The following is a 17,930-nucleotide window of genomic DNA, read 5'->3' as shown; positions in this document are numbered from 1 at the left end:
GCGCGTCGATCCCAGCGTCGTCAGCGTCCGGTAAGCACATCGACGACCGCGTCGATGTCATCGCCCCCCCTGCTGCTAAGAAGTTATTTACAATGAAAATTAGTTACAATTTAACCGAATATTTGGTCAAGTCCGATACGATATCGTATCCGAGGATCATGTAAATTTATCGTTACGAATCCATGTGGGGTCGACTGAGCATGACTAAAAAAGTTTCGAAAACCATTAAAGTCCATGTCACCGCCGCACCATGTCTGCCAAATATTTCGTAGCGTGTGTGTATCAACGCCGTTGAATACAGCAAGAATATTACAGTTATCTCTGATTACTTTTGGAATCTGAGTATACCGTTGAGTGACATATATCACGTCAGTGTTTTTATGCCTGCCTCTGGAAAATATCCTAGCTGGGTTTTTTTGATTGTCTAACATAACATCATCATACACGACTAGATTGTTAACGTCGCCATCAATATCATCAATACCCGGTGCATCATTGATATCCGTAATAAACTCGATGACATTTTTGTTAGCGATCGCTGATGCATTCTCGTTGAAATCTTTCAACACCTCGTAGCATCGTTGATCATCTACGCTAGGAGCAACCAAATACAACTTATCCCACGTCATCCATCTCATTATTAAATTGAGTAATAATTGCGTCTTGCCGGATCCAGATGGTCCGATGATAATCATCCGGATCGAGTTTGGTAACGCTGCAACATGCTTAACTGGTTCTCTTGTTTTAGTCGCTGAAAAGTCAATTATATTCATGTCTCTATACATAAATTATGGATCTATATTGTGTAAAGTGTAGAGTACGTACTGGCACAAATGATATGACAACCGCTACAACAAAAAATAACAGATCGGCGCTTACTGGCAAGTGTGTACAATGCGGTATAAAGAAATTTAAATTTATTTCTATTAAACCCGGGGATGTTTTAAAAAAAAGCGAGGAGGTGATATTGCAGCCGGGTTATCAAAACTCCCCGGAACCCCGTGGGCAAAGTATCCAGGAGAAAAACACCTCCCAGGATATAACTACTGTGGCCCCGGAACACGATTAGATATCAGACTCGATGATCAAAATCAGCCCAAACCCGGTGAGTATCCAATAAACGCTATCGATAAGGCGTGTCATACTCATGATGTTGCTTACAAAAGTAGCGATCTGCAACAGCGTCATATCGCGGACGTAAAATTAATTCACGCGTTAAATGCTATTCCTGATAAATCCGTCAAAGAAAAATTGGCCTCATGGTTGGTAAAATCGGCTATGAAAGGTAAATTAATGATTGGAAGCGGAGCTTCTCGCGCTGGTAATTGAAAACGCTAGCGTTTATAATAACAACATGGAATCCATCTATTATTCTCCGAGAGGATACTGGAAGGGGAAGGCCGCAATTGGTAAGCTTGCAAGCGCTGCAAAGGTAACAAAGGCCGTTGCGGCTAATTGGTTATCCAAACAGGCTATATGGCAAATTTATCTACCACCGCCTAAACAAATCAACTTTTCGCGCTTCGATGTCAGCGTACCTAATGAAGTTCATCAGGCTGATATACTATTTCTGCCGCATGACAACGGTTACAAATACGCGCTAACCGTAGTTGATGTTGCGAGTCGATACAAACAAGCGGAGCCGTTAAAAACAAAGTCAGCAACTGAAGTAGCCGCTGCGTTTGAAAGAATTTATCAAAGAGGCCCTCTGCGCTGGCCAAATCTATTACAAGTTGATCCTGGTAGTGAATTTCGCGCGCTGTTTTATCAACGATGAAACATCATAGCGTCGCGGTACGACGAGGTCATACTGCGCTACATCGTGATCAGGCAATTGTTGAACGATTCAATCGGACTCTTGCTGAACGGTTATTTGGATATCAATACGCGAAGGAATTCATCCAAGAAAAACGATCTCGTGAATGGGTTAAAAGATTACCAGGCGTAATTGCAGCGTTAAATAACGAGATTACCCGAGCAATCAACATGAAGCCCAGCGACGCGATTAAATACGAGTATATACCCAGAGGATCAAAAATAGATAGCGTTTCCAAGCCGATTCTCGGCGATGTCACTGTTAGATATCTGTATGAACCAGGAGAGCTTGAAGGCGGTAAAAAAAGAGCTACTGATCCTATTTGGAGTGTTACCACACATAACATATCAACGATAACACGATCAACTGATAGACCACCGATCTATAGACTGGATTCAACTGCCCCACAGCGGGGGTTTACACGCGAGCAACTTCAAGTGATACCTGACGATACTGAATTACCCCCGCGTGGTCTTAACTAGCGCCGTTGCGTCTATTGCACTCAAGACAGGTCAATCTCACATTGGTTTTGACATGACCGAGACTGTTATCGATCCTGTCCACGGTAAATTGGCGAGCGTCTTTATCCGAATAGCGCCAACTCATTATACAATTACAACTCGCGCAGTGATTATTCTGTTGTTGTCGTAACGCAATTATTAATTCGGCATCAATATCAAAACGCCGCTGTTTTTTTTATCCTGTTGGCGGTAACCCGAGAGTTTTCTATCAATGACGCTTGCATCGATGACTTCGTCAGTGACTCCGTCACTGACTCCGTCAATAACAATTCTTCGAAGCTGATTTATCCTCCGTACTCGGGACACCGCAAGATAGACTAGATTTGACCATTCGATGCGATTATCAACCATCCAAACAATTGTGTCCGTGATGGTTAGTCCCTGCGAGGAATGTATTGTTGTTGCGTATCCTAGCGTCCACGGGGATTTATTAGCACGTAGCGCGTCCTCGACGACGCTGATATCAACGAGCACGATATCATTCAGCACGAGAATTTGTTTTTCTGTCCGGCCTGGAATCTCAACTTCAATGTTCTGCCGCCGTGTATCCGCAGGTCTATAACATAACGGCACTGGGCGCGTTGGAAACTTTTCCTTCTGCAACGTAAACAACTTCCGCTGAAGTGTGTCTCTGACTATCTTTCTACTCGCTACAATCAAATCGTTTGGTCTCCATGTTTCCCAGAATTCATTTAACGGCGTTTCCGGAATCACCTCGCGGATTATTTCACACTGAATTCTATCCGGCTGTAATCTGATTAATTTTTTAACCCCGCGCAGTTGTTCATCAAGTGCCCGGTAATCAGTATCGGTTTCTTCATAATAGTCCACGAACCCGCTCAACCAATCATGTGGACCCTCGCCGACAAATGGTGGTGGTTGGCCATGGTCGCCACACATGATCACCGCTGTATTCGCGCGCAGTAACCACTCAAGAAACATTCGTAAAGTATCTAACGAAACAGTACATATCTCATCCCAAATGATAACCCCAGGAATAAATTTTTCACCCATTCGATCAGGAGTCCACTCACCGCCGCTGTATCGAAAAAAGCTGTGATAAGTAACGGCGTCAACATTTCGTTGTTTTATCTCTCGCGCTAGTCTATGGGTCGGTGTAAGCACGATTATACTTGCCCGCGTTCGAAATAATTCAATTGCCCGAGTCGTCTTTCCTGACCCGCCACAGCCGCTTAAATAAACCGTCTTGTGTCTACAAATTGGATCAGAACACGGTGGTGCATTAGACCATTCTGACAATTTATCGCCGCGTAAGTAGTTGTTCTCAACGGTGACATCTGCTGACGGGGAATAATCGCGTCGTATTTCATTTTTAATTCTCCATGTACCCCAACTCTCGTCCGGACTAGTAAACTCGGCTACGTTTTCCTTATACGCTACGTCAACATAAAACGAATCAACGGCTACTCTAACGGCGGTGTCAGGAAATCTATTTATCATCGAGAATAAATTGATAGCGGCATAACCCAGCATAGACGCCCTCAAATGCGGGTATGCCGGGCTGTCTCCATCGCTGTAGGTAACAACTGTACCCAACTTTGTTCCATTGGACAAGAAAGCTGTTTCGCAGTTCACGTATCTATTTTTCGCCACTGCGTCCTTGATTACGAAATCATATTCTGCGTCATCTATAATCAGCCGTGAGCAATATCGTTTGTAATCGCAGTTTTTTCCACCTTGTGTGAACTTACCGATTATTCTTCTACCGAGATCTTTTGCCTCGCGGTTTCGTTGGTTGAATATCCTCCTGGACCATTCGACGATATATTCCTCGTCGGCATCAATGTGTTTTTTGGACTCGTCAATTATGCTATCCAGACGCTCCGGTTCTGGTAACCAGACTTCAGTCTGCGCCCGATATGATATAATCGCGTCACTGACAATCAACGAAATTAGCATTTTACAATCAATCATATACCGTAGCAGCGCTATTGGCAGCCACTTCTTTTCAGCCATGTGCCTACCGATCCAAATATAACAACAGCGATGAAGTCCTGCCGCGAATTCAAATGATACTATGCGAGCGAATCCGGTTAAATCAAAATCAGGCAGTGGTCCATTAATAGCAACACGAGTCATTTCATGTCTGGGGTGTCCAAATCGTTTGAAATACTCAGCGGCGGATCCATACCCGAGAAAACTCGCTGGATAACAGGCAACCATATCAACGGAAATCATAGCGTCGCGGTTGTATTCAGTGTTCCATAGTCCACCGTGATAGTATTCCAAACAACTGGATTGTACATCCGGTAGAAATTCCTTGCGTGTTGGACTCCACGCATTTTTCCTCGCTGCAACATGAGCCGCAACCGATGGAATCGTAAAACAATTTGTTAGCAGTTGTTCATCATGCTCTTCAAATTCCATGGCGGTTTTTTTCATCTTGTTGTGAAACGCTTCAGTGCGGTATAATTCACCGTTTGGTCTTACAAACTGATCAAAGGTATCAGCGCTGCGAAGTAACCACACTGATACAGGGTCGTTTTTACACAAATAAGCGATAGCATCAAATAGTTTCCTCTCCGCGAGAAAACTATCCTGTATAAATTCTTCGGGTATATACTTTACCGTTCTATCCCGTGGAAACACTGTGATCGCGGGCGTCCATGCGTGTTCGTTATGATCAATAATTTTGATTGGGGCCCCATTTGATTTGTACTTTGATTCGTATAATACTTCACCGGTTATCGTTGTAACGGTTATTGGAAATCTCAACGACGTTTCTAATCTCGCTATGTCGCTGATGGTTGCTCCACGCTCTTTTACGGTTAGTTCCCACTGGTTGATTTTGCTACGTCGTAAATCAGTCAATTTGTTTCCTCGACACGCATTTGTAAAATGCTCTATTACTCGTTCTGCTACACAATTTATCCCAGTTGACTGTTTCATTGGTTTCAGTTTTCCGATATCAGGTTTCTTATTTAACGGGTATATTCCATAAACAACTGCTGTTTCAGGATACGCTCGTTCATAGTATGGTCTGTCAATTCCGGTTAACAGCCCCGGCTTGGAGTCGCGGCTAACAATGACTGTTTTCTTGTCGCTGAGAACTGGTTCAAATTTATCACGTATGATCCAATCACCTGATTCCACCCGGACAATAAATTTTACTCTGAAGAAATACCTTTTACCGTCAAGTTGTGATATTATCGTTGCTGCGCGGTTGTCGTTCATGGTAGCATCAACAACGCCATCAATTCGAAATGTTGACCAACTATGAGATGCGCCATCACGCTTGAATTCATTGATACAATCGCGTATTTTACTCAACAGGGTTCTATCGTTTATTAACGCTTTTGGTGCGTCCTTGAGGACTCTATCGAGATTGAACTTAATATTTTTCCGGGGCTTAATTGCTGCTAATCTCTCGAACTCATCCATATAATTAAAACAAGTATTTAAATGAAAGAATATAGTATAATGAATCACTGCAAATGGTTGATGATTGGGTCGACAACCCCGTGCAATAAATCATGTAGAGGTGAATTCTGCGGGTACCATTTACAAAGCGTTCGTAATGGTTCTCTTGGCCCCCTCCCGTGCCTGGTTTGCCACGTCGGTGTAAGAGGAAAATCGCAGTTGTGTATCAATTGTGGCGGAAAGCGATACAGGGAACTAAAACGCTATTATGACAAGCGAATTAAAAACGCCGTCATTGACCCTACCGCCGACTTCGTCATCAAAACCACCCAGGACTACGTTGAAAGATTCATAATTAAACCAAATAATAAATTAGACAAATAGTATTATTATATAAATGGACCAAGAATTTCAGTCGCATCCCCTGCTCGTCAATTACGAGGCGTCTCGCGACGGCATTGTTAGAAACCGCAAACTGAAGAAGCCGGTTGGTACCGTAAATAATCACGGGTATTTGATATTTGGTGCCGGGGGGAAAATTTATCTTGTTCACAGGGTGGTATTTGAAGCATTTAACGGACTGATCAACGACGGTCTCGTTATTGATCATATTAATAATAATAAGACTGATAATTCTCTTATAAACTTGCAAGCTGTCTCGCAGAGTCAAAATACCAAAAAAGGCCAAACCGGTAAATACCCAAAGAAAGCAAAACCCGTAAAGTCATTTGATACAACAACTCACGAGGAAAAAATATTTCAGTCGATGAATGAAGCCAGTAGATACTTTGACATTTGTATCGCCTCAATACGAAAAGTAGCAGAACGAGTATATCAAACAGCAATCTCAAAAAAGACCGGGCATAGAATTCGATTTTCATATATAGATACGAAGTCACCGGCGCCCATGGCGCTGACGAAGTCGCCATGACAATAAATTGTCCATTCCGGAAGAAAACAAAGTATTCAGTATTGTTGAACACCTCGGGATCGATACACGGGGTTTCATTTTTTTTTTATTTAAAAACAAGATGTTTTATAGGAATAATGAATATCGAAGACATCAATAATATATTAGCCGAGATTTCAAAATTAAAAAATCAAGGAATTGAATTATCTGATGGTCTCGACAGTGAAAAAATATTATCCGATTATGAAATTATTAACGAACAATGGAAACGGGGGCGTTTTACCCTGGCCCGCGAGTACTTTTTTATAAAACGATTACAACATACGATTAATGAAAACTTGTACCACAATGACGCAAATGCATTCATTGGACTATTTACTGCCGTTGAAATAATAAGAAAAAAACTCGGACGTGTTTATGAACGACGCCGGGAGATTTCTAGTAAGATCAAAAACATTAGAAGGATTATAGACGAAAACTCCGGCGAGAAATTAGAAATTGCTTCGCAATTGCAATAATGGTAGGTGAATCACTCACTACTCGGCTAGCCAGAGAGCGGCTAGCGGCGCTTAGAAAGTTCATACCGTTACGAGACAGGGTCCGAGAGCAACTTCAAACGCGGCAGCAACTACAAACCGATTTTACTGTTGGAAGCGAACAACTCTTTGCCCCGGTAACTAAAGCGACCAAAGATGTTACGGCGGCAACTGTACCCGTCCTCGATGCGCTTGAAAAGATAGCGGCTCAGACCGAACAAACAAAAAGGTCTTTAGAAACACTAGCGGCTGCTACAACACGGAGGCCACCACCACTCGCTATAACCGAACCACAAGAACCCTATGTTAAAATGGCCGACGAAGAAGAACTAGGTGCTACCGCAAGAGAACCAGAAGAAGAAACATCGGAAGAAACATCGGAAGAAACATAGGAAGAAAAAGAGAGAGAGAGGAATATGCCCAGTAATATACTCAAGAAGGGCACAATAGATCAAATCAGGCCCTTCAGCGATGAAGAATTAATTGATTTTGCCGCCAACAATTTTGCTAAGAATTTACGAGATAGGCATATCAATAGCGGCTACGAGAAAAATATAAAGTCGTTAAGGGATTGGACAAGAATGGTGTATTTAGCGAGTAAATACAAGAATGCATTACTACGTGGTGATGGCCCCGATTACGACGCATTCCACAATAAAGTAAAAAGTAGAATACCAAAAAAAGGAAAAGGATACTCTGTTGGTAAAGAATCCTACGGCGTTACCTGTCCTAACAGTGTTCTCAGTGATATATCACGGCTAGAGGTACTAATCGGAGGAAAACGAGCCGGAAATAACTCTCCGGAAATAATCAATGAGGCCGCTGATATTTGCAAGCGGTTATTTACGGGCGGTATCATGGACGTTAGTGCGTATCGAACGCTCATAGACGAACTCGTGGATGATTAAAAAAATTATCGTTTTTGTTAATTCTGGCCGTTTTTGGTCGTTTTTGGTCGTTTTTTGACCGTTTTTGGTCGTTTTTTGCCATTTTTTGACCGTTTTTTGAGGGCAAAAACCCCAGGAAATCATTTAGAGAAAATCGATGTTTTTGCTGAAAAATCGAAAAAAAACGACTATAGGCAACAAAAAACGACCAAAAATGACTAGAAATCAGGAAAAAACCGGAAAAAAACCGGATTTTTATCGAGGGCAAAAACCCCAGGAAATTTTGATAAAATTTATTCCGGTTTTCCACACGGCGGTGGGGAGGGTGATGATCACAATCACTAATTGAAAAACCGGTGTTTTTATAATAAAGATGATCATACACTACAACCACGATAAACCAGTACTCGTCTACGTGGTAAACTCGCGATTGCCTGTTTACCGCGCGTACTATGGAGATGGTCTCGGTAGCACCATTGCGGGGTTATTTACAAGAATGGCTCCAAAAGTAGCGCCGTTAGCCAAACAATTAGGAATGAAGGCTATTGATGTTATTCGTGATAGAGGTATTAGTGCTATTGGAGATGTTGCCGGAAAGGCGCTTTCTGCTGCAAAGGACAAACTAATGTCGTTGGTGAGGAGAAAAAAACAGATGCCATCAACGACAGTGATGCCTGCAAATGTCAGTAAAGTAATAAATAACGCCGTGGAAGAAAAACTAGAGTCGTTGGCGGCTCAGTCGTCCACCAACGCGCCCATGAACGTAATAGCGGGGGAGTGGTCTTAAACAGAATTCAAAGAAAATCGCAATTGAAAACATCAACATGATAAATAATAAAATGTTTGCGCGAACCGCTGATCCCGCGTTTGATATGGATGCCCCAGTGCGCAGGGATGATTCTGTCCGCGATTATCAATATTATTCTTATTATGCAGCGCAACCCGACCTACGATCGCGAATTGAACTTCAAGTCCAAGATACCAGTAGATACTTTCTGCCATGTGAAGCGTTTATCGAAATTGAGGGAGAACTCGTGACAAATGCCGCCGATAATGCACCATACGCAGATGACGATCGTGTTCGAGTTGGCTTCGTTAACAACGGTATCATGGCGTTATTTGAGAGCGCCAGATATCTTATTGACGGGCGAGAAATTGAATCAATAGAACGCGAGGTTGATGTTGCAACAACGATAATTGGGTTAGCGAGATACTCGGATGATTATACAAGATCGGCGGGCCCATCTATGATGTTTGCAAAGGACACCACCGATAACGCTGACCATATTCAGTACGTTAACGTGCTGGCGAAAAAAGAGACCGCAGGTGATCAGGCTGAAGCAGCCAATCCAGACCGCAGAGCAAAACCGGACGCTGATTTCAATATTATAAAAAGTCTTAACGGTAATTACAATATGGGATTCGCAGCACGAGTAGGAATGTTGCAAGGACCACGCCGAAAGTTTTCATGCGCGATTCCACTCCATCACATATTTGGATTCTGCAGAAATGTCAGAAAAGTTATCTATGGGGCCAAGCATACAATCGCGCTGACGCGAAGGGGCGATGATAACAATGCAATATGGCGTGCTGCTGGCGTCGCTGCCGGTAAGGTTGTTTTAACTAAAATGGCATTGTGGATGCCGGTGCTGACTCCATCAGTTACCACGGAAGCACGATTGTTATCATTTATGGAACAGGGAGGAAAATCGTTGTTGAGTTGGCTAGCGGTAACAACTGATGCTAAAGAGGATAACGTCGCTGATACGTTTACATGGCACCTGTCATCAAAACAGGGTGTTTCAGCCCCGCGTCATATATTCATAGCGCTACAGAATAGGGAACGATTGGGCGGTCAAGAACGCAGCCATATGATATTTGATCAATTAGGAGTCAGGGATGTTTCGCTGAGAATAAACGGACAACAGGAACCATCCGAGGATATACAGCTTAATTACGGCGACAACCATGTCGCACGTGTGTACCATCGATTGCTGTCATACATGGGTCGTGATCAAAACGTCGACACTGGTTTGCAAATATCACAACTTGATTTTAAAAAACTGTATCCGATTTATTATTTTTCGTTGGAACATCTTGATTTAACGAGACATTCCGTCGTTGATATACACTTCCGAGCTCGTATAGCCCCGGGTGGTGTTAATTACAGAGCGGTTGCTGTTATTCTCAGCGATAAATCAATGCTGTTGGAAGGTGTTGGTGGACGAATGAGAATCGTTGATGCGCCAGTAGAAAACATGTAATTGAAAGCACAAACACGTTTACAATAAAATGTCGTATAGTGTCGTCAGTGTAGAGTTGACTGATGGTCAAGTCAAGAAATTACGATCAAAGTCGGCTAAACAATGCGGGACCACAATAACGCTGAAGCCGTCACAGATGGCAGGTGGTAATCATAAGATATCGTTGACGGCGCGTCAAATAAAACATTTCAATAATGCGATGAAGAATAAAAAGGGTGTTCAAATAGATTTCTCAGCCGCAGCAATTAAAAACATGGAAAAGACCGGTGGGATATTTCCGCTGTTAGCTGCGATTCCGGCGTTGATTGCCGCGGCCGCACCAGCAGTGGCTAAGGCGGCGGCGTTAGGAGCCGTTGGTACCGAGGCGGGAATGGCACTGAAAAAGGCAACCGGGAAAGGCTATAAAAAAAACGACCCGTAGCCGGAAAGGGTCTAAGACTACCGGGAACCCCGTATTCATGGTACTCGGGAAAGGGTCTAAGACTACCGGGAACCGTTTATTGACTCAGGAGTCAATGACTCCCATGTCTAATTTTGATTTAATAGACGCCGCAAACGCGTTAGCGATAAAAAACTTCAGAGGTGTTTTTATGAGGGATCAATTACCGGCGGCACCAAGGAATATTGAAACCGGCATAATTAACCTCGATGGGTCCTCCGGAGCGGGAACTCATTGGGTTGCATACGCGATTGATCCGCGTGCAATCGTCTATTTTGATTCATACGGGTTAGCCCCGCCAAACGAGTTCATGCGGTATATCCGGGCGTGTTCAGCCCGGGCGTTTTATTCCACGTTGCCAACACAGCGATTAAGTGACCCACCGATATGTGGCCGTGAGGCATTGAACGTACTCGCGGCGATTTCATCATCGCGAAAACCACCTCATGTAGTTGTAAACGAATACACGAGTGGGGTCGTAGAGGCCCGGCGGGTTAATTAGAAACGCCGTTTTTTTTTACAATAACGATGATTGATATTTGGGGACGACCGGTTTCGGCGCCGAAAAAACCCACAGAAACGGCCGCGGCCGACATAAAAAAACTAATCGAGGATGAAATCGCTGATACGTTGAATTTAACCAGTGTTGACCCGGAAGAAATAGTTGTATTTCAAGACCGCCAGGGTAAATTGAAATCCAGTAATGTGTCGCTGGATGATGTTTTAACACGACAGCGTGACGCCGCCGAAGACACTATCGCGTTGTATACCAGCGACGGACGACTCAAACCGGGTGAACATATATCGGCGGTAACATTAATCCGAGACGGTTTTACAAGGTTGGATAAATCGATGACCGAACTTGACGCGCAGGTGAAAAAATCTATCACCGATATACAACTCACTACCGCTAGTTTTTTCGGGACCCCGACGGTAACCGAACCGAATCTTGCAACAATAAGGAATGCTATTTTGGATTTTGCAACGCTGTCGGGCCAATTTTACACGTTACGAAAAAATGTTAACAGGATCGATAACAACTTTGATAAATTCTTTGGTAAAAAAAATGTCAAGCTGGATGAGATTACAACAACTATAAATGATATCACTGCGTATGGAGGGGAAATAGAAACGATCAAAACTGATGTTGCAGCGAACAAAAGAAATATAGACGCGAATGGACAGGAAATAAAAACAGTCAAAGATGATGTTGCAGCGAACAAGAGGAATATAGACGCGCATACAGGGGAAATAGAAACGATCAAAACTGATGTTGCAGCGAACAAAAGAAATATAGACGCGCATACAGGGGAAATAGATACACTCATTACTAAGGTTGCAGCGAACAAAAAAGATGTGGACGCGAATTTGCGGAGAATAGAAATAATCAGAACTGATGTTGAAGCGATTAAAGACGGACTACCGAGAGTAGCAGAGCGATTCGAAAAAATAAAAATCCCTCATGAGAACGTCATCAACACAGTATACACAATTCGGCATGGATCATTCGATTGGACTCCTACACAGAATACAGTAGATATTACCGCAACTGTTAAGGGCATTTATCGATTGACATTGATTTCGGCGATGCAGTTTAGTATATCATCGTCGAGTTCATCTGGGTTTAACAATACAGTGTCAACAATCATTGACAAGGATACAATTGAACGGTTTATAATTAAGGCCGTTGATAGCAGTCTATTTAGGACAAACATCACATGGTATGTGGAATTTGTAGCGAGTCTAATTAATTAAAAACACTAGCTCTTTTAAAATAAAAATGACCACCAGGGTAATTGAATCAGAGGTATCACCGACGTCACATCAATATCGATTCGATACCGCAAAAGAATTCTCCGCGAATTTGAAAACGCTTTCCGAACAATACCGCGCAAAAATAAAAAAATACCACAGAAAAATAACTACCATCGACGCGGTCGTGTACTCGGTGTCGGGTATAGTAGCCGGTACCGGTGTTATTTTATCCACGGTAACCACGATAGCCCCGATCGCTGTTCCAATCGCTATCTCCGCGATGACAACAATTGCTGGAGTCGCCAACGCAATCACTAGGAAAATATCATCGTGTTTTCAGAAAAAACTCGACGAGTATACAGTAAAACATCAAATAGTATCCGACGCGTACTCGAAATTATCCGGGTTGATCTCATTATCGATTGATAATTTGTTCATATCCGATGTTGAATTCTCCACGATGGTCCAGTTGTATAGCTCCGCGATGTCAAAAATCGAGGATTTTCAACTGGAAGCCGGAACCACCTGGTTGTTGAAATTGGACACTAAAAACAACGAATAATAATAATGTCGCTGAACCCCGAAGGGTCTCAATTACTTCAGCGGATCGCGGATAATACCACTCCGGTACAAACAAATATGATATCGATAACGTCAACGAAGCCAGAATTCAGTGTGAACTTCCCGTCGCCGGTTCCAGTGAAGGAAATAGCGCTGGCAAAATTGCGAGTATATCACAGTTGGCCTAATATTCGAGCGGACGCATTTAACGGACAACAACCTAATAACTCGCTGGTTTTTGCGTGGACAAATAAGCCCGATGGGACCCCAGACTGGAATGAGGTTACAATACCAACTGGGTCATACCAAATGGAACAAATCAATGGAGAATTCCAGCGCAGGATAAAATCGATCACAGGAAAAGAATCAAAAATCGCTATTACGGTTCATGAACCGACGTTATCGTCGACGATTGAAATAAGCACACCGGGGTATATGGTTGATATTTATAACAGTTCAATAAGAACCATACTAGGATGGCCTAAGAATCCACCCGAGGACTTGCACACGAATGCGAAATCGTATCATGAAATTACCCCCCGGTATCTAGATAAATTATCTACTATAAAAAGCACGTTATCACCCAGTTGGTTTTTATTTCAAGACAGGAATATCATGCAGTGGTATTTTCAGCATAAGGAAACTACTGAATCGGTCGCCATATTAATATTTATTTTAAGTGATATCACTGATATGTTTGCCGAGATTGATTATTATTACCAATTTCAACTAGAACAGCTACGGGAAACAAAAGAACGAAAACACGTTGAGGTGTTAAATCAACTTATATCAGACATGGAATATATCAATGAACGAGTCGTTAAAATGATATCCGATAACAGCGATGGTAGTAAACAAAAATTCCTAACCGAGTATAATATCACAGAAGCCGATTTACCCGATTTCAAGTTTCCAGGATACAACGCGCCAGAACTAAGAAAGTCTCTTAATGATTTTCTCGGTCCATCAACTTATATCCTCAAACACGATAACGGAGATGGTGGTAGGCATATTGCCCCGTACAACGTAAATATCGCATCAGTGATAGCGATCAATCTAGTGTGTGATGTTATCGAAGGGAGTTACCAGGTGGATACCAAGCAATCAAATCAAGCTCAACAGGGATATATCCTTTATTCATTTTCACCAACAGCCCCTCCCGGATTCTTAATCGTTGAGAGCCCGATTAATCCGGTCTATATGCGATGCCATAATCGGTTTTTAACGAGAATTAATTTGAGACTTACCGATCAGTCAAATAACCTAATTGACCTACAAGAGGAGGAGTTAGTGATCACTCGGTTTGTAAGATCATAGCAGCAGGGGGGGCGATGACATCGACGCGGTCGTCGATGTGCTTACCGGACGCTGACGACGCTGGGATCGACGCGCAGAAGGTGTTAATTAAACCAAATGACGTCGTTTTTTTTTTACCAGGCGCTGACGACACCGGATCCGCTGAGTGCAGAAAGTACTAATTAAGCCAAATAACGATTGGACAAAATGTCGGATTCGCCCCCCCTGCTGCTAATGCACCTTGGAAATTAATTAAGGAAATGTCACATGGTCGAAGCGGAAATTAAATGATACAAATTATATGTTCTGAATAAACGTTTTCTCTTCTCATTTGTGGTTCAATTGAAAGCGACGCTAATTGCAATTCATTTAACTACACGCTCAGTTGCAAACCCCAACAGTAATCGGTCAATGAAATCCAAGTGACCGCAATTATGTTGGTCCTTTAGGGTTCAGCTCTGTATGATAACATAGTAATGTCATATTTAAAACAAACCTCATCCACAACTGTACTTACACACGCTTCATTCATAAAACTGATATTCAGGCGCATATCAGCTGTTATGAAAATAAAATTTGGTTTATGACTTAAGGCGAAGTTTGTGTCAGAACGGTCGAATTATTAAGCAATTTCTTCTCTCTACAATTACGTTTAGCGATTTTATTAATTTATTTGCAAATCGAAAGGTATATAACAGACGTATCGGTATCTTAATTGCTGGATCACGTCTTGTTGTCTCGTTATGCTCGAGATTTTCTGAAGCTTAAAACTCAAAGTGATCTAGCATCCAGATCGAATTGATGTCATAATAGTATGCATGAATTACCGATGCCCCTTCCATGCTTCCGTATCTTTCCCAGTACGGTGTCACTCTTGAGATTCCGGTGCTTTGTGTTTTATTTTGACATTTGAATGTGGATCATATTCATTTCTATTTTTAACATTTATACCATCTTCATTTTGGTTATTTTTGCCTTTCAAGTAGAGGAAGAAGTGGATGTTTTTCACCATCCGCCCATCGAATGCGCATATTTAAGTTTTACGTTGTTCTCTTCATCGGAAAACGGTTATGCGTGCGCTATATTTTCCTCTCTGTACCTGTTTTAATAGGTAAATAATTCATGGGCACGAAAACACATACGTATAGACAAAAACAGATAGTCAGCTAGATACATCATTCTTATGCATTTATGCTATACGGGAATAAAGACTCGTTTATATTTTATGTATACTAAAAAAATTATTTTCAATAATAATCCTTCTAAGAAACTACATGAACCTCAGATTTTTGAAATCTTCGCAATGTATTGTTGTCGGCTCCTTATCTTAGAAAACGGCGATATTAAAATGGGCCATTCCATTTCCCCTTCCATTCGTTCGTCGGTCCCAATTTAATTTCTGTACAAGAACTGCAATATATATATATATATATATATATATATATATATATATATATATATATATATATATATATAAGTATATTTCAACCAAATTTGATATACAGTTTTATATCGCTGAGACTAGGCGAGTTCTCCTTATTTAGCAGAGTTATATCGCCTGATTATCATATCTACCCTCTTGCGGTTTCTACTTTATTACATAATTTCAACGCAATTTGATATACTTAATTTTGATTAGGCAAGTGATGATTTGGCAGTACATTTACCTTTCATTTTCGGAAAACAATTCCTTTATTTCTGATAGAAATTGTAACCATATTTTACACAGCTTTCTCTTCATAAAACGTGTTTGGCTTTGGATACGAACAGTCTACATTGTTTGTTAGCGACGTTATAGTTGATAGCTGTCGGATCCATTAACCTTTTTTTTCTCTATACAATAACTCTACACATTTTTAATGGACTTTAAGCAAGTGTCGTATGCTTCTTGAGATGGAAAAGACAAAGGATGTGTTCAATTGGCATCTTCCATCATGATCACCAAGCTGTGCTACGGATCGTTATTGTCAGTTCGACCCACATTTGTTTTCTGCATTATAACTTCCTTACCTATAATTAGATTGACCCCCCCCCCCCCAAAAAAAAAAAAAACCACAACATACTGGAGACCTTCATTTTGTGTTCCCGAGTTAGATTTTCAAAATCCGATGCAATCTTGTCACGAGCGTTATGACTCTTGATTGTCAGAGGTACCCATTTCTCCAAAAATAACTTCCATGTTTTTAAAATTTAATTTCAACCACGCTTGATCTGCAACTTTAATTTTATGACACGGGTGAAATCTATTTACAGAGTTCTGTATTATCGTTACGCGGATTAACTGTAACTGATAGCTGGACCGACTCATTATTATTTCCATACACGAATACATTTTATAATTATTTGCATTCAAAAAGTACAGATTTAAAATAATGTACAGCAACTAAAAGTCAATTATCAGCTTTTAATGCATCATTTTGTGGAGTTATAAACAGAAGTATGTTAACCCCATATACTTTTGTTTCGTCACATTAACTCTCCCTGCTTTGTATTTCGTGCATTTTATATGTAGTTTTATATTGATAAGATCACATTTGGATTACATTTTCAGTGCCCTACGTCTCCTTCTATATATGCAGCAAATGTGGTATATCACCATGGTGACATGGCCTTTTCCTCAACAAAACTAATGTCAACTTCTTTTGGTAAGCTAAGGGCATCAGGCTCTTTCCCTGATAACATGTTACATACATTAGAAGGAAAAAGAACAGAACAGGACAGAAAAAACACAATATAAGAAATATTTTAAACTTCTTTTAGGGGATGAAGCAGGCGAGGATATGGGTAGTTATATGAACTTGGCGGGAGGCTTGCCACATGAGGACACCTTCCCTATAAAAACCATGTCTTTAAAACTAACGTAAGTATAAATGAATCTTGTTTTCAACCTGTCAATTAGACGAACCATTGTTCAGTTTTGAGTTGGCCAGTAGAAGACATCTTTGACTGGCTCATAATGACATAAAAAACCGAAATGAAGCAAGCTGTATTTCTGTCGTCTTTTATTCTGACTTCAATTTCAATGAGATCTGATCGTTGATATATATATATATATATATATATATATATATATATATATATATATAATAATAATAATAGTAATAATAATAATAATAAGGAGTTTGTATAGCGTCTAATCTTTAGAAGCTCTAAGCGCTTTACAACTTTAGACAACACCTATAAGATAAGAAACATAATAATATTATTACAAAAACAAACAACATGAAATTAGAAAAACATTATAAAAAAATTAAAAAAATAAAAAACATGCCCATATATCTATATATCCCTTTGTATATGCAAAACTTTACATGACTGTTTCTACAGGAATTAAACCTTTAAACGGTTTTTGTGTTTTATTTGTTTGTCTTGTCTATGTTCTGTATTTGCCCTTGAAAAAGACTCATTAAGAGTCGAAAGCGCATAGGCTCGTTATATACTAGTTATGCACTGTTCGTAGTTAGTTTATTGCATTTACCTTTATCAGTCCATTACACACGTGATCCCTTCATCCTTTGCTGGATCCAGTGCACTTGAAAGGACTGTTATATTCCATGTATATAT

At 41.1% G+C, this 17,930-nt stretch overlaps 1 protein-coding gene across 1 annotated transcript in view; it reads left to right on the top strand.

The window, feature by feature from the left end:
• LOC149781141 (kynurenine/alpha-aminoadipate aminotransferase, mitochondrial-like) overlaps positions 1-17,930 on the top strand; it is a 292,699-nt gene that overhangs the window by 234,582 nt on the left and 40,187 nt on the right. Inside the window, exon 4 of the mRNA XM_089935252.1 lies at positions 17,127-17,226. Within this exon, the coding sequence (XP_089791378.1) occupies positions 17,127-17,226 (100 nt within the window). The remainder of the gene's footprint in view (positions 1-17,126; positions 17,227-17,930) is intronic.

The sequence above is a fragment of the Sinohyriopsis cumingii genome, chromosome 15 (genome assembly GCF_028554795.1).
Source record: "Sinohyriopsis cumingii isolate HCF-2022 chromosome 15, ASM2855479v2, whole genome shotgun sequence".
Classification (NCBI taxonomy): Eukaryota; Metazoa; Mollusca; class Bivalvia; order Unionida; family Unionidae; genus Sinohyriopsis; species Sinohyriopsis cumingii.
Note: the sequence above shows the minus strand (reverse complement) of the source record. Positions and strands in the feature narration are given on the sequence as shown.